This window comes from Sinocyclocheilus anshuiensis, unplaced genomic scaffold (assembly GCF_001515605.1).
Source record: "Sinocyclocheilus anshuiensis isolate Anshui unplaced genomic scaffold, SAMN03320099.WGS_v1.1 scaffold637, whole genome shotgun sequence".
Lineage (NCBI taxonomy): Eukaryota > Metazoa > Chordata > Actinopteri > Cypriniformes > Cyprinidae > Sinocyclocheilus > Sinocyclocheilus anshuiensis.
In genome coordinates, this window is record NW_015539816.1 from 2,898,883 (window position 1) to 2,926,772 (window position 27,890).

A 27,890-nucleotide genomic window follows, 5' to 3' on the forward strand; every position below is an offset into this window, starting at 1 on the left:
GTCTTTATCTTGAGACGAAAATGCTTAATAGTCTTAGTCACATTTTAGTCATTTGAGTCTTTCATAGTTTTAGTCGACGAAAATTCATTGCATTTTTGTCAACTTTTAGTCATTACTTTTAGTCAAACTGCAGTTACCAAAATTTATTTTGGTAGCTATTTTATACGTAGTCTTCAAACAAAAATTGTCATTAATTCTTCTCTGTTTAGACCAAATCAATTAAGCTTATGAGAAATTTGAATCAAGGATTGAATTTGGAAAAACTTTAATAAATGATGACAATTTTCATTTTTGGGTGAACTATCCCTTTAACAGTAGTGAAAAGGGAGCAACTTATAAAAATTATAGTTGTTCATATATAATATATATAATTTTTGAAAAAGAAGCAGAATAAGACAATAAGACAAATACGAAAGAGATACAAATTAAACTAATTTTTCAGATACAGTAGGTTTTATATTTATTTAACATTTTTTGTTGGTTAACATTAATGACACAGATAGGTACTTAATTAGGAATGCTGTCCCTTTAAGACGGAAGGCATGCATGTAATACTGACACACGTTCAGTTTTCACCCACCAGTTTACATTCACTTAATCCATAACCGAGAGAGCACTTATATCAGCGCGATTCCGCCTATCCCGCCTTCACTAACTTTAAGTTAATCGACAACGAATTGTAACTCCCGGGAAAAACGTGACGTCTGGTCCATCCACTGCGGCTGCCATACTGAGACTAGATATGCAAACGGCCCTCATCCGATTGCAAGCCAATGACAGGGACGCAAATTTTGAAGGACAAGACAGTAGCCTATAGGATGTATTTTGAATGTCAGGTAGTCCTCAAATAACATTATAGTCCCGTCTCGTCTTGTTAACGAAGACGCGGCATAAATTTCATCACAGTTTTTAACATCAGATATGAGTTTTAGCTCGTCTTAGTCACAGAAAAAATGTTCGTTAACGAATATTTTTCGCCGTCGTCTTTCGTTGACAAAATTAACACTGCTAAACACTCCTCCATAAAATGCGTTGCACACATCTGAATATTTGGGTTGAACTGTTCTGGAACAGTGTTTTAAATACAACTTAACATAGCTGCGCTTCGGTTGGCTCAATAAGGTAAAGAACGACTAATGATTTGCTATTTAAGTTCATCTGCGGTTATTGCTTTATTGAATCGCGAATAATGATTCATATTACTTCGACTGAAGAGTCCGTTTTGGTGGACAAGTCTATGCTGACGGTAGCTCTGTTCTGCTGCTACTTTATCTCTTTAAAACCGGTTTGTAAAGAACGCTCGCGCTATAATCATTGATCAGACATGTTAATTGTGAACGCCTTGTAACAGTCCAAAGCGAAAGGAAAACTTGAAATCGCATCATATGACCCCTTTAATACCAAAATGCCATGCTTCCATGAGTGAACAACTATTTCATTCAGAATAAACAAAGCGTTTTCTATAAGACTGATATGATTGGAACAGTCATCTTATGTGAGCTTGTCATATTAATCATACTTTCTCTAAAAGGTTATTAAATTTAATAAAACATAAAACTTTTTAATTAGCAAAACATTACTCGGTGTACATTTTAGACGTGACTTACTGAAAGTGCTTTACATTTAGTACATTTTACTCTCTGTGTGCATGTTTCACACACTCTGGCTGGAAAAAAACATCATTACTGTCTAAATTGTATGAGATAGATAAGCCGCTTATCGTAGGCGAAGGATCCAGTTTCCAGCGCCGGAGCCCTCTGTTGGAGATCCGGGAAAGCTGTGCAAGCCCAACCCTCCATCTCTCTCTCACAGCACACTGTAGATTTAACATGGCTCCTGGCTGCCAGCGAGCCTTCAAACATCAAACCTGAATGTATTTTCCTGGTAGCTGCGCTTCGGTTGGCTCAATAAGGTAAAGAACGACTAATGATTTGCTATTTAAGTTCATCTGCGGTTATTGCTTTATTGAATCGCGAATAATGATTCATATTACTTCGACTGAAGAGTCCGTTTTGGTGGACAAGTCTATGCTGACGGTAGCTCTGTTCTGCTGCTACTTTATCTCTTTAAAACCGGTTTGTAAAGAACGCTCGCGCTATAATCATTGATCAGATGTTAATGGTGAACGCGGACGATATTTCTACCGACCACTTCAAAGATCTGCTTAGCAGGTTTAGCACTTCGTTGCAGATGTTTATCGCCTTATGAGACATTTAAGGCTGCATCAGCAAATTGACTGATCCTATGAAGTTGAAACACTGCAACTGGAGCTCGATGATGGTTGTAAAGCGTTCAGTTCTGTATTGCGCGTTGATGGAAAAAGTTACTTTATGAAATAAATTTTTAAAAATCTCTTCAAAGCTTCGCGCGGTATTTCATATAACGCTGATCAAATCTGGCCTCAGGTGATGACATGGATAACACTAGTGTAAAATATGATACATTTTGATATTTTTAAATTCCCGTGTTGGTAGAAGTGGTGACGTGAACATATGTTGTCAACAATAGAGATGGGAATCTAGAATTGAACGATTCTGGTTCCGATGCCGATTTTTGTTAACGATTCAGGTTGTTTAACGGGTCCATTATTATTATATGAGGAAGAAATAACATTTAATGCTCTCAATTTGTAAATTATAACATTGTCAGATTCAACAGAACATAAATAACTGCAGTAGCCTACATTTTTTTCCATAAGGTGTGCATACATACACAGACTTTTTAATGACTTTTCACAGGCTTTTTAGAATCATTGACATTGGATTGTACTTGTCTTGCACTTCAAGTAGTAAAATAAATATGAGGTACCATATTTAATTACATTTTTATTTTTTGTTAAATAAAGTACCAAAGTGTAGGCCTATGTATCCAGCTACACGTTGTCATGTAAACAGCTATTCAGTATACAAAAAATTAGGTCTCACAAGTCTTAACCATAACACATTAGCATTTCGTGTTTCATTACATGAAATGAATAACTTGCAAGTCAGGTTATTTCAGTAACGCTACGATTGATTCATACATGTTTTGATGCATATAGCCGACTCCTAAGAATCGCTCCAAAGGTAGTCGGACTACCCTAGTCGCGTATGTTTTTGATTCACTAAAAAGAACCGACTCATAAGAGTCAATCGTTTGGGAATCAATAATGCTGTTCAGTGTAGCAGAGTATTTTAGTAATGTGTTCAATTAGAGTAATTCGATTTGTTGATTTTTTAAGGAACAGTTCTCGGTTCCCAACCCTAATAACAGTGCGCAAAGGGTTAATTTGCGGCGAGAGAGAGAGAGAGAGAGAGAGAGAGAGGCTGGCTGAGGGAGGCGCCTCTGGGCCACTGACGTCCGCTTCACTCGTAGTTTGATTTGTCAACAGAGAGCTGGGCGTCCTCGCCCGTCACACAAAACGGTACAGAGTACCGTACAGAGTAGAAGCGCTTGAGAGGGGATACATCACAGATATGTCGGATGACAAGGACCAAGTAGCATTTTTCGTGGTCGATTTGGACCTCTAGATTTATTTAACCGAACGTAGTGGTTTGCTTTACTTGCATCGTATTACTTTCACTACATAAAGTCCGCATTGGCGCGAGATCAAGGATCGCGAGGATGCGATGAGGAGGAAAAAGTCTTCGAGCTGGAATATTTCCGCTGGACGGATACGTTGATGTAGTTTAGTAAATGTGTCCAAAATGGGGAAAAAAAAAACGCCATGGAAGCGCGTGTATTTAGAGTAACTGCGGCTTGTAGTTTCTAATTAAATTAAAGGAGCTGTTTTCCCGCTACACCTGCCTTTTAATTACACTGCAGACTAGTGGATAGACTTGCTGATGCCAACAACGCCAGATTGCCTATATGGCAGGATCATGAAGTTTTTGACGTTTTTCCTTTTGCTTCCAGAAACCTTAAAAAGGACTAGAAAGAGTGGGAAACAGCTCAACAAGCTGCCAGTATGCTATGAAATCGTGACTTTGTCCTTGAGGAAGAAGATGGCTGCTGAACTCTATCCTGCCAGCATAAATACCAACCTTACCAACAGTAACAGCACAGCAGTCACAGCTGCCAGCAAAAAGACCATCGTCCAAGTCACTCAAACGGTGACAACGCCGACTACAACTGCCACTCAGCAGAACATCAACAATAATAACGTCGAGACTGCCCACTGGCAGTCCACTCACCCGACACTGCGAGAGAGGTGAGGCGCATTCGGCTTGCTCTTCGAGTCATATACGCTCTTATGGGTCCATAAACGAAATATTGTTGCATTTTGTTCTCTTCAGGAATGCTTTGATGTTCAATAACGAACTCATGGCAGATGTTCATTTTGTTGTGGGTCCGCCTGGCGCATCCCAGAAAGTTCCAGGGCACAAGGTGAGCGCATCCTCCCGCTTCAAAACGCATCTCAAGTGTCTCTTTCATCAGGCTCTGCTTAACCACTCTTGTGTGGCATTTATGCTTCCAGTATGTGCTGGCAGTGGGGAGTTCTGTTTTTGGTGCCATGTTTTACGGAGATCTAGCAGAAGGAGACTCTGAGATTCATATTCCTGACGTGGAGCCTGCTGCTTTTTTAATTCTTTTGAAGTAAGTTCTGCACTTAATTTTAATAACTATATGTCAATGATTTCTTAGTCCACATCTATTAATATTTTTACAAATATATAATGCAAACCACGTGTAGAATTACTTAAATACACCTGTTTTTAATTCCTTAATTAAAATTAATTTTCCAAATTCTTAGAAAAAAAATTGAACAACTGCTTATTAATATTTGGAAAACTTTTGGTGTCATTTGTTGAACCCAGAGTGGAGAAGAAAAAATGTTAAGTAGTCCCTCATGACTGTCAAGGTGAATAATTCTGTTAAAATATCACACAATTACACTTTTTTTTATGACAAGGTTAGTTCAGGTTGTTAATGAATGTCATGTGGTACAAACTCCTTTAAAATGTAATGATATTCATGAATTCATAATTTATGATGTTTTATTTTTTTACCTTGAAAAACAAGCAAAAAAGATTAATCATATTACATATTTATGAATTAATTTATGTATTCAAGGTGTAAGGAAAATTATATAATTTTTACATGGTTACACCACATGACATTTTTTTAGAATCATCACATTGAACATTTTCTTAAATGTTGCATTCATATGGTTTTGAAAAACATAACATTACGAAGAGTGGATCTCTAAGATGCATTTTAACTAGATTTTCCTCTTTTTGTATTATTATTATTATTTTTTTTATCATTTGTTGTTGACCCCTACATGTAACTCTAAACTCAATCACTGCAAAGACTAATGCTTCTATAAGTTCTTTAGGAAAGACATTGCTTATTTCTAACTTCTTTTTCTATTAACTTCCAGGTACATGTACAGTGATGAGATTGAACTTGATGCGGACACAGTGCTGGCCACTCTGTACGCTGCCAAAAAGTATATAGTGCCTGCACTGGCTAAAGCCTGTGTCACCTTTCTGGAGATGAGCCTGGAGGCCAAAAATGCCTGTGTGTTGTTGTCCCAGAGTCGACTGTTCGAAGAGCCTGAGCTGACCCAGCGGTGTTGGGAGGTCATTGATGCTCAGGCCGAGCTGGCGCTTCGCTCTGAGGGTTTCTGTGAGATTGATCTTCAAACAGTGGAGATCATACTAAAGCGAGAGACTCTAAACACCCGAGAGGCGGTGGTCTTCCAGGCGGCTCTCGATTGGGCTGTGGCTGAATGCAAAAGGCAGGGACTGGGACCAATCTCTCGTAATAAAAGGGCAGTGCTGGGCAAGGCTCTCTACTTGGTTCGCATCCCAACCATGACCCTGGAGGAGTTTGCCAATGGAGCCGCACAGTCAGATGTTTTAACGCTGGAAGAGACTCATGATGTCTTCCTGTGGTACACGGCAGCCAATAAGCCCAAGCTGGAATTCCCAATGCAGAAAAGAAAGGGTCTGACGCCACAGTGCTGCCATCGTTTCCAGTCCTCAGCTTACCGTAGTAACCAGTGGCGCTACCGCGGACGCTGCGATAGCATCCAGTTCGCGGTGGATAAGAGGATCTTCATTGCAGGGCTTGGCTTGTACGGTTCCAGCGGTGGAAAGGCAGAGTATAGTGTCAAGATTGAACTTAAGTGCCAAGGCGTGACCCTGGCTCAGAACCTAACAAAATTTGTTTCAGATGGATCCAGCAACACCTTCTCGGTATGGTTTGAACACCCGGTCCAAGTGGAGCAGGACACCTTCTACACAGTCAGTGCCGTATTGGACGGGAATGAACTTAGCTACTTTGGACAGGAGGGTATGACGGAAGTGCAATGTGGAAAGGTGACCTTCCAGTTCCAGTGTTCCTCAGACAGTACCAACGGAACTGGAGTACAGGGGGGTCAGATCCCAGAGCTGGTCTTCTATGCCTAAAATTGTCAGGACGTCCATATGGCAGTGCATTCCGCTCACTGGAATTAAGATGAATTGAATACAGGGTCTCTAGGAGGCTCTAGCCTTTATTATGTAGCAGCAGTGAACTTGATGGTAATGGCGCTTCAGAACCACAGTGGACTCAGATGGAAGGAATGTTCTTCAGCTTTATTTATTGCAAAAATTATATATTTGATTTAATTATTGACGCTGCAGCAAGCAGATCTCTATACAGTATATATAAAAATGAAGATAGTTGTACCGCTCTGATAGCAGACGGAAGCCACTAGTGTGTCATGTTTTGTACATAACTTATTTGTTTTCACCTTGATGCTGACTGACAAATAAAATGTCTTGTATTAGTGATCAGCTTCTTGACCTGCAGATTATAAACGTTTTTGTGACTCAAATCCAAAGTTGCTTTCACTCATTCATAGGCACTCATGAAATGCATCAAAGAATGATGCTATTCTACTCAATCCTGATTTTAGCAATGAGAGATTGAACTCAATCTATATTTTCGATGCCCAAAAAGTGTATGGTATATACACCTTCAAATAAAATAATTTGAATGAGGTAATATGAGCATATGGGATTTTTCTATGTAATGAAATGCATTATATTCAAACTGAATTCTAAAAAAAATGAACCCACACACCACAACAGCAGTGGGCTTGTGTAAATGAGACAGTGATTGTTAAGTGTGGATGAAATATTCATCTTGAAAGGCCACATAAAGAACCTATTATCCCCAGCGGGCTGCATGAGGAACTGAAAAGGGAGTCTGTTTGAATTGAGCCCATAGAATCTGCTGCTCCACCGTTTGCATTCTAATTGAGGGTTTAGTAAACATGGAGCAGATGCAGCTTGGTAAAACAGCAGATTTCTGACCAAAAAAACCCACACAAAAACATGAAAATGGAATTATGACACATGGAGAGCTGCTAATCAGACTGCATTCTTGAATTATGCCCAGTACTTTGACATTGAGATGTTCTCTGGTGTATATTTTAATCATTTTGTCTCTGCTTCTTCTAATCTGATGAGTCCGTTTAAAAAACTGCAGGCCTGTTCTGTCCTCACAGTGTGCGCAGAAGGTGGAAATAATTTCCAGATGGGTAAAACATTTTCAACCTGTGCCTGAAATAGCTTGAATTACAGACTACTGCAGAAATTGTAGTAGATGAGAGTACAACATCAGCAAATCTCCCTTTTGATGCAACCTGGAATCCATAGGCCAAATCAGATGAACAGATTGAGTATACTTGTATTGATCCAGCCGCAGTGTATTATTGCTAACCAATTTAGCAAATGAATTGTTTTGAGAGATGCTGCCTGCTTTATTAATGAGGTTCATTCAAATGCACTGTTCCGGTCAGCTGAATTACATTAGATGTCTTAGAGAGGTCATTACAGGGAGACTTACCGACGGCCGGAGCGTTGATACAGAGCTCTCTAGCCAACAGGAGGAAGGTCTTTCCCAGAATGTAAACATTAACCTACAACAATAAGAAACAGAACTGAAAGGTCTGAATTATTTAATAGGTTCAACTTTGCTTGTTAACGTTTGAGTCGGTTTGTGGCTTCTTATGCTTAAAGGCATAAACAATAATACAGTAAAAACAATATCTTGCCCCAAAATATTTGAATGGTAGTGGTGTATATACACACACACACACACATTGACACACACTACCGTTCAAATATTTTGGGGCAAGATATTATTGTTTTTTTTTTTTAGTATATAAATATATACATTTAGTGTGTGCGTATATACATATATTTATACATATACATATATATTTATATATATATATTTATAGTTACATATAAATATATATAACACAAATACATATATATACATACAGTGGTGGCCAAAATTATTAGAACACTAGGAAATATCAGTTTACATTCCAAACATTCATTTTGCCATTAATTGTAATAATCCAGTGAGATTTTTGTTTGCACAAGGAGTCTGACAACAGCCAGTGCTCCACACAGAGATCTGATCACATCATCATCCAGTCTGTCTGGAATGACATGAAGAAACAGAACAAACTGAGACAGACTACATCCAGAAGAACTGTGCCAACATCTCCAAGATGCTTCAAGAGACCTACCTGCAAAGCTACAGTACTGTTAAAAGTTTTAGGCACTTGTGTAAAAATACTGTAAAATGAGGATTCTGTCAAAAACAATATAAATAGATTTTCTTTATCAATTAACGTCTATTAAATAAATTAAATCAACATTTGGTGTGACCATCCTTTTGCATTTAAAGCAGCTTTAGCCCTAGGTGCACTTGCGCATAGTTTTTCAGGTAGCTTTACCTTAAATATACCTTATATGGACCTGTAAATATGTGAACTTCAGACACTCCCTAATAATGATGAGGGGTTATGACCTGAGCACCAGGTCCCTAGTTAGCCTGGCATCCAGGCAGGATAAATTGGGATCTTGTCGGATTTGGGTGTGGCTACACTTGCTAAAGATTCATGACATATTTGAGCCTCCCCCAACCGTCCAGTGTCTGTTCTATAGCAGATACAGCTCAGTGGACAGCTGGGGAGTAAAAATAACATTACACCGGTGTTTAAACACAGAAGTGTCTAACCCTCAAATAACTACTAAAAAACTGTAGAGTATATATTGTCATAAAGACAGTACCGTGTATTGTTTCACAAACAAAATGTAGCCTCATATCCTATACTTGCTGTTTAATACAGCAATATGGCATTAAAAGTTGTGTGTTGCAAAGGTTTTATGTTCTTATTGCAAAATCTTGAATGTCTTAGTGGTTTATTAAATAATCATAATTAATTCATCTTATATGCAGTCATGTGTGTGAGTATAATAGCTTTGCACATTAAGATTTCAGAGTTACAACATTTTATATATGGCATCTACCTGCGTTTATATCTGTGCAAATCATTGAAATGTGAACAAGTTTGGCCAATTAAATGAAGAGAAACTATGCTAATATATCTGATGAACTGAAGCTGGATATATAACAGAATTTCTGTTGTCGAAAAACACTGGCATCTGCTTACCTGTTATGTCATATGCAATGCCTCATACAGTATTACAGTACTTTCAATGGTCATATGGAGGGTATAAAAGATTATTTCGAGGTTGAACATCATGCAACCTAGCACAGCCTCTTAGGTTGCGTCATATTATTCAGAGTAAGTATTGTGGAAAATATATGAAAGAAATTGAAATGAAAGAAAGCCAACCTGTAAAAGATCACTGAGGTCCAGGAGCATGTCTGCATATCAGTTAAGGGAATACAAAATGAGATTATATCATAGAAAAGGGTTGAAAGTGGGATAAAGATCTAAACATCTTTGTCCAACTACACAGCTAAAAATAAGAAGTCAATCCTGCTCCTAAATGAATCCTGGTCACAGTGATTAATTAAGCATCGGACAGCTCAGTAATTGTCACTGGGGGAGTTTTGACTTTACTCATCATCTCTACATCAACGGATCTCTGCAAGAGATTCACCCTGACCATCTGTTACTGCTCACCTGAGCGGCACACACACACCTGAGGCATGTGTCTCTATGGTAACTAATGCTCCCTTTAGCAAAGAGATTAGCATCACTACAAGACAAGCTAATCCCACTTTATCAGGAGTCTGACAGCCTTAATTATGGCCTGCTGTGAAAGAGTATCTATACTTCTATGACTGACATATTGTGATATTGATAACCGTTTTATCTCTTAAATGCTACAAGACCAGATATGAACCATTGACAAAAACTGCAGATGTACTGCAGGGGGTCAAAATTATATAGATAACAGCATCATTCTAAAAACAGTGAAACAAGCAAAAAAAAAAAAAATCATTATGTTATTTATGTTTAGGACATTTCTTTTAAGTGTTTAGTATTCTGAAAATTATAATTATGTTAAAAGAAATTAATGTATTATTTTTTCCTGAAACACCAAGTGGATACCAACATCTATCTTCATGGTTCTAGGTATCTTGCAATTATTAACAAACCAGTTTATTAATGCTCATATGACAATGGTTCTCAACCTTTTTGACTCCAAGGCAATGCCCCCATGGTCCACAACAATATTTGAGGGTCCCATGATTTTTCCAGTCATTTGCGATTTACTTAATAAGGAATTTTATAACACTAAAATAAAACTCATGAGATAAAACCCTTGGAAAATCCCGGTTTTCCAAGACCAACAATTTCTGACTGGGTAAAGCAAAGCAAAGTAAAATAAAAAAATAAAAAATAAATTAAACAATAAATAAAATAAAATAGAAAGAAAGAAAGAAAAAGAAAGAAAGAAAGCTTTTTTTAATGAAAGGATTAGATTTCTCTATGGATTTATCACAAATATGCATATGGTTACTACTATGTTTGCAAGATGCATGCATTTGAAGGGATCCTTGTATTTAGAACTGGATATTTATGTAAGAAATGTTCCAGTAAGCAACAAACCAAGAATCTGATGATGAGCCTCTGAAATCATGAAGCTCTGGCAGACCTGTAAGAATTGGCAGATCAGGTCGTTGAAGCTCACTGAATCAATGTTTCCAGAAAAAGACAATCGTCACCTAAAGAACCTGGTTTAAACACATGTGAGGTTGCTAAAAGCACTCGAAAATGTTAAAACACTGCTAAATGGTAAGAATGAACAAAAGAGATATATGCTGAGATATTTTAATGAATCCTAAGTTAAAAATAAATACTTTAGGTGAGAATTACCTTATTTTAAAATACATAAATACTTGATAAAAATAACTATTTTAAGTGAAATCTAAAAATAATACAGTTGTCCAAATAATTCTGTATATCATATCACAATGATGCATGAGATAAATGCATGAATGTCTGATGAGGCAAAGCAGAACAGTACACATTTAAAAATAGGACAATATTTGGAATGGGTTTGGCAGTCTGTAAAGTACTGGACGACTTATTTTTGTGTTTCTGCTCTTTAGCATGAAGTACCATATCTTAGCACGCAACTGAAAGAGCCCCACCCAGAGACAGGTAACAATTCTACTTTGGCAACTCTAAACGGCAAACAAGTACCCAGTCAGGCCTGACGCTTCACAAAAGCAGAATGGAGATCTGGGTGTGACCCAAGCAGACACATTGGATGGTGCTAATCAATGTGAGTAAGTAAGAGTCTGTCTTTTTATGAGACAGAGAGTGAAAGCAGTGGTGTAACACTATCCAGACGTGCTGTGTTGTAACACAGGTGTGGCGAGTCTCAAACGCACATGTGACGAGAGAACTACGAACGTTGTTACAGCACATAATCAGGGAACAGAATTATGACAGGTTGGGGGAAAAACAAAAATGTTGAAGAGGGGAATGATATTTCCCTCAACTATCACTTCAGAATTGCACTTCAGTCTCTATGACTTAGGTCAAATAAGTGTCACTTCAATAGCTTTTGTACACAACCAGGACAGAGATTGAAAATCTGGGCTGTTTTCCATGATTTACTCCAGGGAACATCTGATTCTGAATCAGAGATTCTGAAAGGTGCAGTAAACACTCTTCCTCTTCCTCTCTTGCAGCACTATTGTTTTCACATCCTGACACGTCCCTTCAGACCCTAAATCAGGTTTTCCCTAGGGAAAGTATGAACTTATAAAAGAGACAACCATAGACCAGCACCAACTTCTATGCTGGTCCAGACTGGTTTATGCTGGTTTGGTTCTGGTTCTGATGAAGAAATCTTGCTAAAAATTCAGCTAGTTGCTTATAACAGCAACCAAAACATTTTATTACACACATAACTATATATAAAGTTATATATAAAGTTCACATTTTATATATAGATATGTCGAATCCATGACTACAGGGCTGAGCTACAGGATTTTTGCTATTAAAAGCCTGAGATTTACTCTTTTTTTGCTGTAACCTAATTTGGATAATGTGCCTAACCTAATTTCGATTGTGCACAATTTTCTCCATGAATTACCATTCACAAAGGGTTTAACTTGGGTTTCACTCCCTAGAGATCATTGTGAGAAGGATACGTGGCGTTCCCTCTGTCCTGCAGACCAGGTAGAGGCAGGCGGCTATGACGTGCGTCATCTTTCGCCCTCGTGTCAAGTGCTTGCTCACCACCATCTTGAAGAAATTAAAGGCCGTGTCTAGGCAGTGCTGGTTCAGCTGCAGCTGGCTGCCGAGGTTGTGTATCTGTCGTTTCCCTAGAGACAGGACACACATATGCATCAGATTGAGCAAACATACACAGATCCACACACGCACACTTGCGCACCAAGGCATGACTTCACACGCAGGTGTTTGGTTTTCCAGTAGCACTGATGTCATGAGAACAGTGCACAGCCAGACAGGCTTTTAATGGAGCCTGGAAGTGAAAACGGGCAGAGAGACAGCTGTTTTACGTCCCATATGAGGTCATGTCCCTCTTTTCCCTTCTTTCACAGTCGCTCATACATTTACTCCTTAACAGACGATCTCAAAACAGGCCAAGTTGTAATTCATTGGACATACAGAATAAATCAGTCTACCCTGAAATCCCACGTTGGGCTAAGATGTGTTTAACATATTCAAATCCACATTAAAAAAAACACACAGTCCAGTGGGCTATCTGGCAGATTTCTGTTTACTTAACACATAATTTAGCAAAAGACCTTGTTCACCCAGACAGTGAAAGTTTCCCAGATTGTAAACAATGAGAATGATTTAGGCTGCTTCACCATGTCATAACATGCAAAGCTTTTTTCTGGGCAGAAAGGCTACAGATGTGATGGAGTTGATGAGTTTGACATGTTCCAGTCATTCATTATGCTTGAAATTCCACATGTAGACGTGTTTATAAGAAGCAAATGCTTTCAACAATCTGTCCTCTAAATGTGCAAATATGTGATAATGAGTTCAGCAGATGCATAGACGCATCTAACTTTTTATTTAGCCTCGGGATGATCCCCATTGGGTGGAGAGGGGGTCCTTAGAATTTTTTTTGGGGGAAAAAAAAGAGAATTTTTAATTATTTTTCCCTTATTCTGCTTTTACAGATACTGGTTGGAAATCATACAATTAATAATGATTATTGTTTTATACTGACCGTTTAGAAATGAACACAAATGTGCATATAGTTTTATATAGTTTTCCTTTCAGGTTTACATGTAACTATACTTTAACAGTGGGTACAAGATACAACGTCAACTTAATGTACAACTTTAATATTTTCACATAATATTTTAATAATTAGTTTATATTTTAATATGTAATCATGTAAATAAAAAATATATATTCAGTATATTTTAACATGTTTACATATTTTATACTATTATTATTTCTTACAGTTTACCCAGTATACATAAAAATAGATGGATGGCGGAAAGGTGGGCCCTTGCATCATATTTGGGGGACTCATTGGCAACAATAATTATAAAAACTTTTGCTTTGCTTTGCTTATTGCCAACAGTATAGACAGAGCCACAGATGTTAATGTGGATGTTTGACTTTTTGTTCCCCAACTGTGGAGACCAGAAGCTGCAGTGTCAAGTGTCATGTTGGCAGGCCAAGTCCAAAAATAAATCTAAAAGCTCTTAAGAGCGTAATCCTTCTATTCTGGAAGCACTGTGTGCCAACTCTCCGATACACGCTCCAGACCGTCTAATCCCAGAGTATTTTTCACACTGCACATGCCATTGTATTATCAGTCAGGTCTGCGGTGACCTCTCTGAATGACAGCAGAATTACATAACGGCATGCAACATTGCAGGGACACGGGACACCTTTATTTAATGAATGAACACAGGGACACTTTCATAAATCAGAACCTTTTATATAAACTAAAACTACCTGGCAGACATATCATATTCACTATTATAAGAATTTGTTTTATAAGAAGAATTTGTTTGCTTCCCGGGCCACACTGGACTCCCACACAGATGTTAATACCTACAACAGCTCTGTTCTGCATCATATCAACAGATGTGTTGACAAGGTAACCACCCATAAAGTAATTAAAATGTACCCCAATCAGAAACCCTGGATGAACAATGAAGTCCGGCTCCTGCTGAAGGCATGTGACGCTGCTTTCAAATCTGGCGACCGTGAAGCCTATACAGCTTATTCAGGTCCAATCTGAAGAAGGGAATTCAATCTGCTAAATACAACTACAAACTGCACATTAACAACAGATTTAAAAACAACGACCCTTGGCGCATGTGGACAGGCATCCATGCCCTCACAGACTATAAACCAGCAAACAGCACACCCCCAACCAGCAATGCCACCCTCCCTGACGAACTGAACAACCTTTATTCTCGCTTTGATCGTGGAAACACAGAACCACCCATCAAAGCTGTGCTCACACCGGACGACCAGCCGCTCACACTTTCCACCAGTGACGTGTGCTCCACCTTGCGTAAGGTGAATGCACATAAAGCTGCCAGCCCTGACGGCATCCCTGGCTGAGTGCTTAGGGCCTGTGCAGAACAGCTGACTGAGGTCTTCACCAACATTTTCAACCTCTCTTTGGCCCAAGCCATTTTTCCCAACTGCTTCAAAACAACCACCATTGTACCTGTACCAAAACATGCTGGTGCAGTGGCCCTCAATGACTTCCGCCCAGTTGCTCTTACTCCCATTATTGCAAAGTGTTTTGAGAGGCTGGTCCTCTCCCACCTGAAAACATGCTTGCCCCCAACACTGGACCTATACCAGTTCGCCTACAAATCCAACAGCTCAAGTGAGGATGCAATCGCCTCAGCTCTTCACTCTGCCTTGACGCACCTGGACAGAACCAACACATATGGCAGGATGCTATTCATTGATTTCAGTTCCGCCTTCAATACTGTGATCCCATCCAAGCTGATCTCCAAGCTCTGTGATCTTGGCATCAGCCCCTCCCTCTGTAACTGGACCCTGGACTTTCTCACCAACAGACCACAGTCTGTTAGGATCAGTAACCACACCTCCTCCGTCCTCACTTTAAACACTGGGGTACCACAGGGCTGTGTGCTGAGCCCAATCCTCTACTCCCTTTTCACCCACGACTGCATACCTGTGCATGGCTCTAACTCCATAATCAAGTTTGCAGATGACACCACGGTGGTAGGCCTGATCAGCGGCAATGATGAGACGGCCTACAGGGACGAGGTTCAGCATCTAGCAATGTGGTGTGCCAACAATAACCTTGCACTCAGCACCCAGAAGACCAAAGAGCTGATTGTAGACCACCGGCGGACTAAGAAGGACCATACACACACTCCCATCTACATTGATGGGGCTGAAGTGAAGTTCCTTGGTGTCCATCTCTCTGAGGATCTTTCCTGGACCCTCAATACCTCCATACTGATCAAAAAGGCACACCGCCACACAGCGGGTGGTGAAAACTGCCCATTACACCACTGGTGTCGGGCTACCCTCCATCAAATACGTTTACCACAAACGCTGCCTAAGGAGAGTGAGAAGTATCATCAAAGACTCCTCTCACCCCAATCACAGACTGTTCACTCCTCTTCCATTGGGGAGACGTTATAGGAGTTTTCGCTGTCGCACCAGCAGACTCCGGAACAGTTTCTTTCCCTCAGCTGTCAGCCTACTGAACTCCAATCTCAGGTGCTGAACACTACATCCTAGATGGACCACCTAATGCTTAACAAAAAACTGCACTGTAAATAACCTGTCTGCACTCCTCACTCACAATGTTCTTATTATTCCCTCTGTTATTTTGCACATTTCTCTGATATTTTGCACATTCCCTTGCACATTTATACCTCCGGATGCCATTTGCACTGTTATGGTCATTGGCCATATATAAACATATGCTATTTACATACCTCACTGTATAATGCACCTTCTGTTTATACTCACTGTATAATGCACCTTGTGTTTACACTTTGCACCCTATGTTGTATGTACAGTAATTTGCATTGAGCTGGTCTCTGCCCTTCTACTTCACAACTTGCACTATATGTCATAAAGCTTAATGTATATATATTCTATATTTATTTATATACTTTGTTATTTGCACTTCTGGTTAGATGCTAACTGCATTTCATTGGCTCTGTACTTGTACTCTGCACAGTGACAATAAAGTTGAATCTAATCTAATCTAATTATGTGTCACTCATTTAAAAAGTTTTTGATCTGTTATGAGAACTTTCTGTGAGAAACTGAGTCTGAATTATGTGTTTATACAGTTGGTGACCTTGATTCTGGAAGTATTTTGCTCTCAGTTAAAGCTCTGAAAACGCACCAAGACAGCCAGCTGTAATTGAGCAATGTATAAATATAATGCAACAAAACTCATTGCTCTCACAGCCCCTCTGATTCACACACACACACGTACATATTTACACAACGCCCTGCCTTATATTTGCTAAATCAAAACACACCTGGAACCCAAAGACATTTATTAGAGAGCTCTATGAAAAGGATCAAAAGTTAATCGCATCTTGTGTGTTTTTCAGAAAAGCGCAGATGCAAATGATGTAAATTTAATTAGCACTTGAGATGTAACTGGGTCAGAAATTAATGCAGATGACTTACTGAAACGTAATATTAAAGGAATATACGTGATGCATCTAATGGCATCATATTTTATTTGAATTTAAATTACAGTCTATCATATGGCTTTGTTCCAGAAGATAAAGAATATAATGCAAGAGCCATATGAGCTATTTTATTTAACACTTATGGTACTTTTTTTATTTTTGGTGACTGATCATCCACTGACTGCATCTACACACCACTGCTGACTAATATAAAGGTGTACCTACCGTTCTGGAGCGTCTGAGCTCGCGATTCTTTTCCCAGACTTGTGTGGAACCCACTGCCCAAAACCGGAGCTTTGGAAGTACCTGAAAACAACACAAAAAATACAATTCATTATTGTTAAAGATAAAGGCCAAGCTGAAATCAGACAATTACAATAAATAGGAATAGTTTTGGTTTATAATATATAACCAGGTGCACAAATAAAATCCTATTATTTAACAGTGACATTTAAGGCATTGAATAAAGCTCTAGCGCATTCCAGTGGTTGTCTGTGTAAGAGCAGCATTATCATTGTATCGGTACTACAGTGACACCTACCGGGTGCCGATGTCTCTACACAAGTAGCAACCTAAAGAGATTGACTGACACACCTGAGACTGATAACCAAGTCAGAGGAGTTGATGAACACCAAATGAACACCATTTGGATTGCCTTTCAGTAGCATATTGTTCAATTATATATATATTTCTAGCTAGTTTTTTTTTTTTTTTTTTTTTTTTCAAATCATGTGTTGGCTGCTGCTTTGGGTAGGTTTCTGTGACCAATTTACAACACATCTGAACATACAAAGCTGTAATACAGCATATTGAATCCCAAAACTGACATGCAGAACTGATATACCACAGGCTTCTCTTCTTGTGCTTTCAAATCTGCGAGGTGAATGGAAGTTCTGTTACCACTGCTCCACAAGGTCTGTTTCTAGTGACGAACAACAAAATTTCAGCATATAATGGTACATTTTGTTAAATCCAAAGCTGTAATGAATTGTATTTCTCTCAGTGACATTGAGACCGAGTGTCACGATCGATATTTCTGGGTGTCTGTTGATGTGGGCTTTGCAGGCCATGTCCTGAGATTTGAGGCTGTAGGTATGGTGCTATGGCTTGACAATAATCTGTACCACAAATAATCACATATTATATTTAAATTACTAAAACTGAAATAAAGCTTAACATAGTTACCAAAAAAAAAAAGCATGTAAGAAAATTACTAAAACTTAAAATAGAATGAAACCGAAAATATATTGAAATATAATTCAAACTATTAATAAATACTAAAATTGTATATAAATAATACTAACGCTGGTCAACAATATCTGGTTTTCTCTAAACTCTCTATTTCCTCTTATATGCCCAGAGATCTGCCATCTCTGAGTGGCAGATAATGTTCCTGAATCAGGACCGTTTGGATGTGATGTCTATCTCTGAAGCCAGGCGAATGGGATACATGGTGGATTCCACTCCAAACAGGGTGGTCTTTCGCTCTGCCTACAATCAGCCACATTCAACAATCACAGAGGCATGTAGGGATGTAACGATTCACTCAACTCACGATTCGATTCGATTCACTTCACGGTTTTGATTTCACGATTTGATTCACAATTCACGATTTTTTTACAAAATGAGATTTAAGACAAATTATAAATTAAATGTGTCCTTTTATTATTGCTTGGACAAAATGCTGACCGTTTTTATTCTAAATTACATTGTAAAATTTCGAAATTTGAAGCAAAAACAGAATGGTTTGACTTCAGTTTTGTGAAACTATACATAAAAATATCTGCATGAAACAGAAGCAGCAGACGAGCTGAATGAGACGCAGATTCACTCTCTGCCAGCAGGTGGCGCTTAAAGCATTTCCTTGGTTTCTACTGTAAACAAAGCAGCGGTTGCACTTATGAACAGCAATGATACAGTGTTTCCTTGACTGATACTATTGAAATACTTCATTTTGTGACGTCAGAGGGGCCTAACTACAACATTGCTGTAGGCATTTAGTTTAATGAACCCGGTGCGCTATCCTAAAATTATAACACGTAGGGGGCGCTACACACGTATCTATTTTAAACTGTATATCTATTTACTGATTGATATGTAATCTGCATCCTTGTGTAGTTGGGTGACGGTTACATTGTGTATGAAAACGAGGTCATTTCTGATGAAGGTGCCATAACCAGATTCCTGACCAGGAATCAGCCATTAAAGGGAATCAAAATTTAGGTATTTGTCAATATATGAAACTCGTAAGTATGTGAACATTGAATTAAACATGATTGAATCTTTGAAAACAAACAAAAATTTGATCAGCTCTTTTTTTCCTCTGAATATTTCAGGCTCACTGTGAGATGCTTCTATCCACTTGACTCTGTTAAGAAGGTTTTTTACATCCAGACTGTTTAAAGGACCTGGCTTTGGTAGAGTCAAATTTACAGACACTACAGGTGTAATAGGTTACTAACACTTTCTATTACAGGACAATTCATCAAAAGAATTGCTATAATTAATTTTTTCTCTTTGTATCTCTGCATAACCTACAAGGACTACAAGGAAACCTTATCAGCTCTCAGGCAGCCTCTGACACAGTTTGTGCAACTTCCCTCATCAAATCAGGGCAGGAAGACATCAGAAGACAGTTACCACGCCAGCAATATTCCCTATCCACACAGAGACGTACCCAACTCTTCAAGGAATCTGGTGTGAAATTTACACCCCAAACGATTATCAAACACAGCTCTGGTCCATCTATGACACATGCAGGGCAGCAAAACCCTTTTGATGGCTTGTTTGAAGACTACAGATCTTTCCTTGTTGACCTCCCACAGAAAACGTCTATGAAAAGGAGTGGCCAAAATCATCATAATTCTAGGATGAGTGGTGACGATAGTTCAGCTTCAGCTTTCCACAGGGGATCAAAAAATGCATCACACGTCATAATTAAAACCTTGCCTTACATTTTACAGTCTGTCACTGCCATCAGCAATCCAACAAACTACAATCCAAATAGCAATGAAGTGAGTGACCAGCTTTTCCTGAGAGAATACATGGACAGTTACACTCCTGACAGTGGTTTTCAACACTCCCCAGATCATTTTAATGAACTGATTAACACTCCGTCTACAAAAGATCCTTTACTCTATACTAACAAAGACAATATTATTTCTAACAAACTTGAAGCAGGCAAAACTGAACAGGGCCAAAAACATTTGGAAAGTTACATACTTCCCACATTCAACATGAAATATAAGAACAAACTTGACACTGAAAGCAGTGCTCAGCCATTTAAAGAGTACGGATTGGAAAAAGTAGGCCTTTTAACTGTAGCAGATGAGCACAACAATTTCATGCATGAAGATGACGACCATATAATCCAAAGAAATTAGCGTTTTTGCATACACACCAGCAAAAAGAAGTCGAAGATAGGCATTTTCTTTCTGATCATAAGCTTTTAGCAATAAAACCATCATATGACAAATTGAGAGGGACCCTGTTCTTCCCTGGTAGCAGAAGCCGTTATGGTTCCAGCATTCATAAAGGAATAATAAGAGGTAATTTTCCATTGCTAAATTATGTACAATGCATTTAAGTAACATACATGATATAACTGTAAATTTAAGCAATTTATTTTTTATATTTTCAAATGTTCAAGTTAACATATTCTAATACTGAAACCACACACTCTTTTCTAGGATGACCATGGAGGCTGTAAAAAAAATAGGATTTCACTGTTAAATCGTGAATTCAAATTATGAACTCTGTCATGTTGAGGAAAGTGCAATGAGATTTGGCAAATAACATGACAGTCCCAGGCAGAAAAATCAAGCCCATTCAAACTGAGGGTGTAATGTAAGGCAAACTACTTTTGCAAATAAAATGCATTGTTGATCACTAACTGTCAAGTTAAGTTGCAAAACTGTATGTTAAAGGGGTCATATTATGCTTTTTTAAAGATCATTATTTTGTGTATTTGGTGTAACAGCTCAGAAAACCTTATATCTGAAGTTTAAACTCATATGGTTTAAAATGCATGATTTCAGCGTGATAAACATGATAATCAGAACCAAAACAGATGTTTTTAGCAGGTACAGCTGTAATAGCGCAGCTCTATTCTGGAAAAGGAGGCGGGGAGCAGCAGCTCATTTGCATTTAAAGAGACAGGCCCGAAAAACAGCGTGTTTCTGCTTCCACTCAAAATAGGCATTTTCAAAATGATATAATAAATGATCTGTGGGGTATTTTGAGCTGAACTTCACAGACACATTCTGGGGACACCAGAGACTTATATTACATATTGTAAAAAGGGGCATAAAATGTCACCTTTAAGATCTGATTAAGTCCAAATGCATGCTAAACCAAAATGCTATCTCATCTCACACTTATATGAAGAACTACAAATAAATATTTATCCAAATAATTTACTACCCTGGAACGTGCTAACATGGAAACCATTACATGAAAAAAGTTTAACGATATTTTATAATATATTATAAACGTTATTTTCTCCAGTTGCTCTTTTTGTGGTAATTCTGATTTTGGATGGATAATGTCCATTAAAGAAAAAATATTTCAGAAATTATTAGGAGTGAAATTTATAATGAGTGTGCATTGTATTAGAAGGATGTGGTACTGGCCTCTGCTGATTATGATTAATCTGAAAAAAAACATTTTTACGTAATAAATCTGATTTTGTTGCTTGCCAAATTCCACATTCACAGATCCAAAGATTTCAATTCTAGACTGCTCTTGTTTTGTTTTATGAAAGAAATTGAGAAATACCTTACATCAGTTAAATTGCCTAGAACCAAAAAAGTTTTAAAAACATTACCACTGCCACTGGTGCCCCTCAAAACATGAATGATACTGGACCCAACTGTGTTTAGGTTCAAGTGAACAGCTCTTACCATCAGCTGACACGAACTGGCCGACAGCTGAAGACACCCCTCCACTGTTTTCCACAAACTGAATCTCAGATACGATGATATTATCCTCCAGAACCGAGCCACAGGCTGTGCAGACCGCACTCCCCCGGGCTGGGTCTGTGTCGATGTCTGCTCCACCACAGCTCTTACACTGACGACTCATACTGGCAGCAAGAGCCAGACCTGAGGAAGATAACATGAACACCATTACTGAACAAGAAACATCTGACTAAACACACAATATCCATTAGGCAACGTCAGTTTACTGTTATTGGGATATTACAACAAAATACGTAATAATATTCTATAAAAACTTGTAGTAGGTGAATGTTGTAGTAAACTATACAGCAGGTCCACAGCGGGATTTGAACCCGGGTCACCGGATCACAAACAACCCTGACATGCCGCTTCGCTACGTTACAACACGGATAGCACTCTTCTACACAATAACCAGTTGAGCCTCCTTCATTGTCGTTCATGAATCATATTTTCCCCCCTATTCGGATTAACGTTACCTTTATATTAGAATGACCTCTAATGTATAATTCTAGTGTGTCTATAAACCTTGCTAAGCTAATGTTTTGATATGTGCACATATGCTACCAAATGAAAAGCTAGCTTGCATAAGACGTGATACAAATGTAACCATAATACAAACAGCGCGTTTTCACCGTTTTATTCTTTATTTCATATAATAAAGACTCGCATAAATATAAAGCATCTAAGACATAAACGTTCACCACTCACCTGCCAAAGGAAGTAACGTTAACGTTAAAGACTTGACTTATGATCAAACACTTTAAAGCAGTATCCAGTATCCTCCACTCCTATTTATGATTAGGTTTTATAAACGAATTAAACTGCAATCATTGAGCAACATGTTTAAAAGGACTAAATTCATTTTTTATGGTAAAATTTATCATTTGATTCATAACACCATTACTGTTGTGACTTTCAACCCAAGTCTGCGATACAACATTGAAGGCTGTTCTAAAAACTGAATATAGAGGGGAGGCCTCTATGACGCAATTCTTCTTTTAGTTATTTTGCTTATTTAATTTAACTAATATGTTTCATTTAGGGGAAAACACAGGTTTTGAGAATATTAATGATAAATTTATCTTTATTATAATCCTAGTTATTCTACTTAGTTAAGCACTTACATTCAAGACACCCCCATTTTGATAATGCACTGGGCCGGTGGCGGATCCCGGTCTTAAAGCGCGATAATACGAAGGAGTGTGTGTGCTGTTGTTTAGCCGATACGCTAATATCGCACTCTTTCTCTTTGATAAAATAAAGTATTGTTCGTTATATTTGTAGTCGCTTGTCTGTCCTTGAAATATAAACACCGCTAGGTTAAAAATAATAAAATCGGTAACGATTGAATTCAAGACTTTGATTTTGACAGAGTTTAAGACATGCTGACCGGGAAGTAAATGTTGTGCAATTCAAAACGTGTGCAGATAACGTTAGTTTTAGTGAGTTAAAATAATAATTGAACGTTATTTTATTAACCTTACACTGTTTAAATGGAGATTCACGAGAGCTGATGGAGTGGGAACAGCTTGATCTGAATCCAAGGATTATTGCTGCTGTTAAAAAGGGTTAGCGAGAAAATCCACCTTGAGTACGTTACGCTTAGACTTAAATTGAATTCGCTCCTTGTTTCATGTTATTTTATTGTTCAGCCAATTTTAGATCAGCCAAGGAGATCCTCTGTGTCTGTGGTCCGGATTTGCAGAGACTGACGCGCTTGTCGAAGACTGATGTTCAGAGGGTGCATTGCTCTGTAGCGGCTGTTGTCCGCAAGTCCAAGCCGGTCACAGGTGGGCTTCGTTGTACTACTATAGTACTACTTTTCATTTGAAATAAATGCAATAATCTTGTGAGAATCAGCCATTTTTGAAGCCAAACTGTTGTTTTAATATATTCTCAGCTTTACAGCTGATCCGGGGAGAATGTCCTGTTTTGGAGGCCGGACACAGGCTCTCGTTTGCCTGCCCCGTTCTGGACGGTCTGATGCGCGGTGGTCTCCCGATACGAGGAATAACGGAGCTGGCAGGCGAGAGTGCTGCTGGGAAAACTCAGTTCTGTTTGCAGCTTTGCCTGTCTGTCCAGTATCCGCAGGAAAACGGAGGGCTTAATTCTGGTAAGGGGACATGAAACCCCCTTTGTATTTGTTTGTTTTGTTACAGGAATAGAAACGAACTGGTGAAAAAAACGCATTTCTCCTGACTGGAAATTGAAACATATAACAATTATAAAGCAGTGGCTCTCAACTTGACTCCAAGTTGTTTATGATTTGCTGGATAAGGATTTTTAGCCAGTTTCTATCCGATAAAATACAAATTGTAGGCTATTAATTTTAATGATGTCTAGAAAGCACACACACACAAATTCTAGATCTAAAATTCACACTTAGAATGCCCTGAATTATCCAGGTTTTCCAAGTTAATCAGAATCAGAATGAGCTTTATTGCCAGGTATGTTTTCACATACGAGGAATTTGTTTTCATGACAGAAGCTTCCACAGTGTAACAGAATGACAGCGACAGAACAAAAACACAGATAATAAAAGAAGAATATAAAGGAAAAATAATTGGAATCCTGGTTCTTTAATTAAAAAATAATTATTGAGGGAGGTCAGTAAAATAATGATTTCCTTTTTTTTTTTTTAGGTTATTTTAATGCTTGTTTTATTTTAAATCATTTTAAGTCATCTTGAGGCCCCCTTGGAAGTAGGGCTGGGAATCGAAAATCGATTCTAATTCCAGAATCGGATACTTAAGGTCAGGAATCAGACACTTGTTGTAAAATTAAAATTTCAATTGCACCTATCGATTCCTGTGTGCACCTTTTTTTTTAGGTGGCAAAAAGTGGTTGTTAAAAATGCATTTGTCTTTGAATCATTCATTCAAGAGATTCATTCAAAAACACTGATTCATCCAGTAATGAAACAAGTAAATCTTTAGTGAGTCATTGAATCATTCCATTCATAAATTCCATGAGATTTTGTTTAGTTGTCTAATATTTTTTCTTTAAATTGTGAGAGAACCACAAACTCCATTTAAAAAAAAAAAAGTCTCAATTTATCCAGAATCATACAGCTCTATTTTGCAAACTGCTCTTAATCGAGTCCAGTTTTTATGTAGCCTGCTGATTTTTGTTCATGGTATTCAGCAGCAATTCAATGTTTTGTAGAAAGAGACACAGAATAAATATGTTTGATATCTAAATGTTTGACTTCATTTCTTTTTAACCACTTCGGAATCAAAACTGTGAATCGGAATCGATAAGCAGAATCGGAATTGGAATTGATCAAATTCAATAAATACCCAACTCTACTTGGAAGTTTTCTGAGGTCCCCCAATGGGCCTTGGCCCCCTGGTTGAGGACCACTGCTATAGATTGCTGACATTTCAACTATCAGAAACGCATCGAGTATAGTTTGAGATCTCTTTTGAAATTGGCAATGAGAGATTACTGGGGTAGAAAGAGAGTTCAGAAGAAAGTAATCATTTTAATAAATGTCTGCTTAACTGCTGTATTAACTCACATTTTTTTATGGTCATTTAACAGGAGCTGTTTATATTTGCACTGAGGATTCTTTCCCTATCAAACGACTACGGCAACTCATTACCCAGCAGCCCCAGCTCAGACCAGATCTGCCACCAGCTCTGATCCGCAGTCGGCGTTTTAGCGACAACATCTACATCGAGCATGCAGCTGACCTGGTAAGACTGGCAAACATTCCTCTTATTACAGATAATAACCATCAGAAAGCACTTAATGCTGCTTGATATGTGAGCAGGAGGCTCTGCAGGCGTGCGTGTCTCAACGTGTGCCTGTGCTGCTGAAGCGAGGGCTGGTCAGACTGCTGGTGGTGGACTCTGTGGCGGCTCTGTTTCGCAGTGAGTTCCAGGCTGATGAGGCTGTGCAGAGGTCACGCCACTTGCTGGCCTTTTCCAATATACTTCACCACCTGAGTCATGAATATGGTGCACCTGTAGTCTGTGTCAACCAGGTTAGACCGGCATCTCATTTCTAACACCTAATCAGAAAGACTATACAATATGCTCTGCGAACAATATAGATCTTATCATTTGAATTTAAATAACATGCAAATTGTTCTTATGCTATTTCTCTGCTCCAGGTTACAGATGTTGTGGACGGACCAAATCCAGGAAGGTGCGACTATGGGTGAGTGTGTTTGTGTCAGTTTAGCCAGCAGCAAAACGGCCCATATACAGTGGCAAGAAAAAGTATGTGAACCCATTAGAATTGGTCGGTTTTCTGCGTTATTAATGTCATCTGATCTTCATTAAATTCCCAAGTATAGAAAAACACAATGTGCTGAAGCTAATGACACATGAAGTACAACTAAACTATAATCTTTCATGTCATTTATTGAACACATCCCAGTAAATATTCAGCATATTGTGCTTTTCTATACTTGAGAATTTAATAAAGATTAGATCACATTTTTTGACCAATTAATGCAGAATACTAACCAATTCCAATGGGTTCACATAGTTCTTGCCACTGTATAAAAGCTCAGCTCATTTCAGAAGGTTTGGTGTAATTACAAAACTGGACCGAACATATCTTGAGCTTCTGATGCTCTATTATAAGTTGTTTTTAACTTATCAAACACAGGCTGGTAGGCAGTAAGGTGCTTCCTGCATTGGGCATCGCTTGGGCCAACCGGGTGATGGTGAGACTCATGCTCAGGAGACTGGCGGGGCAAGTACAATCAGACAGCCGAAGCAGTGCTCCCCGAAAATTAGAAGTGGTTTTCGCCCCACACCTCCCTCGAGCGAGCTGCCTGTGTGGAGTTTGGGAAGAAGGAGTGAGAGGGATCCCTGATGACCATTCAGACCTGCAGCCACAGGGCTCTTCATGATGAATGATCTGCAAAAGGAGCAGATGGACAGGACTACTTAAAACACAACATGGCAGTTAACAGCTGCTAATGGACATAAATGTTTATAAAGGACATTTGAATGTTTTTGTGAGGAATGGCTAAATTTATACCATTTGAAATGAATGCAAATTATTTTTAATACACAATTCTTACAGGTATTATGTGCAAATTATTTTGTCAAATCTAATCCTATTTTTATGATAATTATTATTATTATTTTGCCTTTGTTACAGAATAAATGTTTTCCTTAGATATATATGTTGTCACAGTTTTCAGGCATAAATATAGTTCCAAGCAGCAATAAGTAAAGTGAATAAAGCCCAATTGTTACCCCTCACCTGCCCTTGAAGAGAACAGGTTATTTTGTTCTTTCATATAAGAAAACAAAGCAAATTCAGTTTGCTCTAGAACTGAGTCCAGTCACTCTTCGATCGATCTACCGACCTACAACACTCAAAACAAGGGCAGATAGCATTAGTTGAGACTAGGCTTTGATATTTCAAACAGAAAGGCAAATAGACATTTTTCAGAAAAGCTGTTGTTTTCTACAATGCTTTCATGCCATGGTGTGCCCCAGTGGTAAACCCTAACTGTGTATCAAAAATGATCATGTGACAATGTAAAATGTTGCACATGATCCTTCTTACCATGAAATCAGTTTTTCTGTTTGGGGGAAGTTCAAACAATAGAATGTATACAGAGAGAGTTTAAGAGCAAAAGAGAAAGATAAATATTTAGTGATTTTTCAAAAAACTAAATTGAAAGAGGGAAAACAGCAACACCCATTTTCAGATCCCCTGTTTTATGGTAATTATCATTCTACCTCTATATCTTTTTGGGACCTGTTATGATGAGTTGAAAGCCATTCGCTCCAGCAGAGGGAGCTGAGATCCAACAAAACTCATCGTGTACATGTCACATGGGATTGCCCTAAAATATAGATCTCATTGACAGTCTGCCTTGCCACTGAAGTGGAGAGACAATGATATCAATGACTGATCCACAGCAAACCAGATAAAGCTTTCTAGTCTATATAACAGATGGCAAAAAGTGCACAGGGAGCTGTTTAAAATTGTTTTAGAAGAAAAACTTTGAGGGATGGCAGTGATTTTTGTGGTTGCTGTGAGACA

General features: G+C 38.4%; 3 protein-coding genes across 5 annotated transcripts in view; 2 read left to right on the forward strand and 1 right to left on the reverse strand.

The window, feature by feature from the left end:
• LOC107683968 (transcription factor IIIB 90 kDa subunit-like) overlaps positions 1–22,773 on the reverse strand; it is a 65,344-nt gene extending 42,571 nt beyond the window's left edge. Inside the window, exons 1-6 of the mRNA XM_016480074.1 lie at positions 22,581–22,773; positions 21,816–22,016; positions 17,140–17,220; positions 12,415–12,588; positions 9,632–9,663; positions 7,822–7,894 (exon numbers count right to left, since the gene is read on the reverse strand). Coding sequence (XP_016335560.1) covers positions 7,822–7,894; positions 9,632–9,663; positions 12,415–12,588; positions 17,140–17,220; positions 21,816–21,996 — 541 coding nt within the window. The 5' untranslated portion in view covers positions 21,997–22,016; positions 22,581–22,773. The remainder of the gene's footprint in view (positions 1–7,821; positions 7,895–9,631; positions 9,664–12,414; positions 12,589–17,139; positions 17,221–21,815; positions 22,017–22,580) is intronic.
• Positions 1,095–6,961, forward strand: LOC107683969 (BTB/POZ domain-containing protein 6-B-like). 3 transcript variants are annotated; one of them, XM_016480077.1, is made up of 5 exons: positions 1,095–1,122; positions 3,895–4,189; positions 4,275–4,365; positions 4,457–4,575; positions 5,363–6,960. In XM_016480077.1, exons 2-5 carry the CDS (start codon positions 3,984–3,986, stop codon positions 6,393–6,395), a joined length of 1,449 nt encoding a protein of 482 aa, XP_016335563.1. In that variant the 5' UTR covers positions 1,095–1,122; positions 3,895–3,983; the 3' UTR covers positions 6,396–6,960. The 3 variants fall into 3 exon arrangements, with proteins under 3 accessions (XP_016335563.1, XP_016335562.1, XP_016335561.1); XM_016480076.1 differs by lacking the exon at positions 1,095–1,122 and adding an exon at positions 1,747–1,912; XM_016480075.1 differs by lacking the exon at positions 1,095–1,122 and having other exon boundaries at positions 3,299–4,189; positions 5,363–6,961.
• A 294-nt stretch (positions 22,774–23,067) lies between the features above and the next one.
• On the forward strand, positions 23,068–27,240 carry LOC107683971 (DNA repair protein XRCC3-like). Its single transcript, XM_016480078.1, has 7 exons — positions 23,068–23,440; positions 23,525–23,662; positions 23,773–23,985; positions 25,416–25,570; positions 25,648–25,860; positions 25,990–26,036; positions 26,493–27,240. Exons 1-7 carry the CDS (start codon positions 23,386–23,388, stop codon positions 26,737–26,739), a joined length of 1,068 nt encoding a protein of 355 aa, XP_016335564.1. The 5' UTR covers positions 23,068–23,385; the 3' UTR covers positions 26,740–27,240.
• Positions 27,241–27,890: the final 650 nt, after the last annotated feature.

Coding starts and splice junctions, on each gene's coding strand:
- LOC107683969 (XM_016480075.1), top strand. CDS start 3,825: ATGCCAACAACGCCAGATTGCCTATATGGCAGGATCATGAAGTTTTTG. Junction 4,190..4,274: donor CACCCGACACTGCGAGAGAG/GTGAGGCGCATT, acceptor TGTTCTCTTCAG/GAATGCTTTGATGTTCAATA. Junction 4,576..5,362: donor GCTTTTTTAATTCTTTTGAA/GTAAGTTCTGCA, acceptor ATTAACTTCCAG/GTACATGTACAGTGATGAGA.
- LOC107683971 (XM_016480078.1), top strand. CDS start 23,386: ATGGAGTGGGAACAGCTTGATCTGAATCCAAGGATTATTGCTGCTGTT. Junction 25,571..25,647: donor TCGAGCATGCAGCTGACCTG/GTAAGACTGGCA, acceptor ATATGTGAGCAG/GAGGCTCTGCAGGCGTGCGT. Junction 25,861..25,989: donor CTGTAGTCTGTGTCAACCAG/GTTAGACCGGCA, acceptor TCTCTGCTCCAG/GTTACAGATGTTGTGGACGG.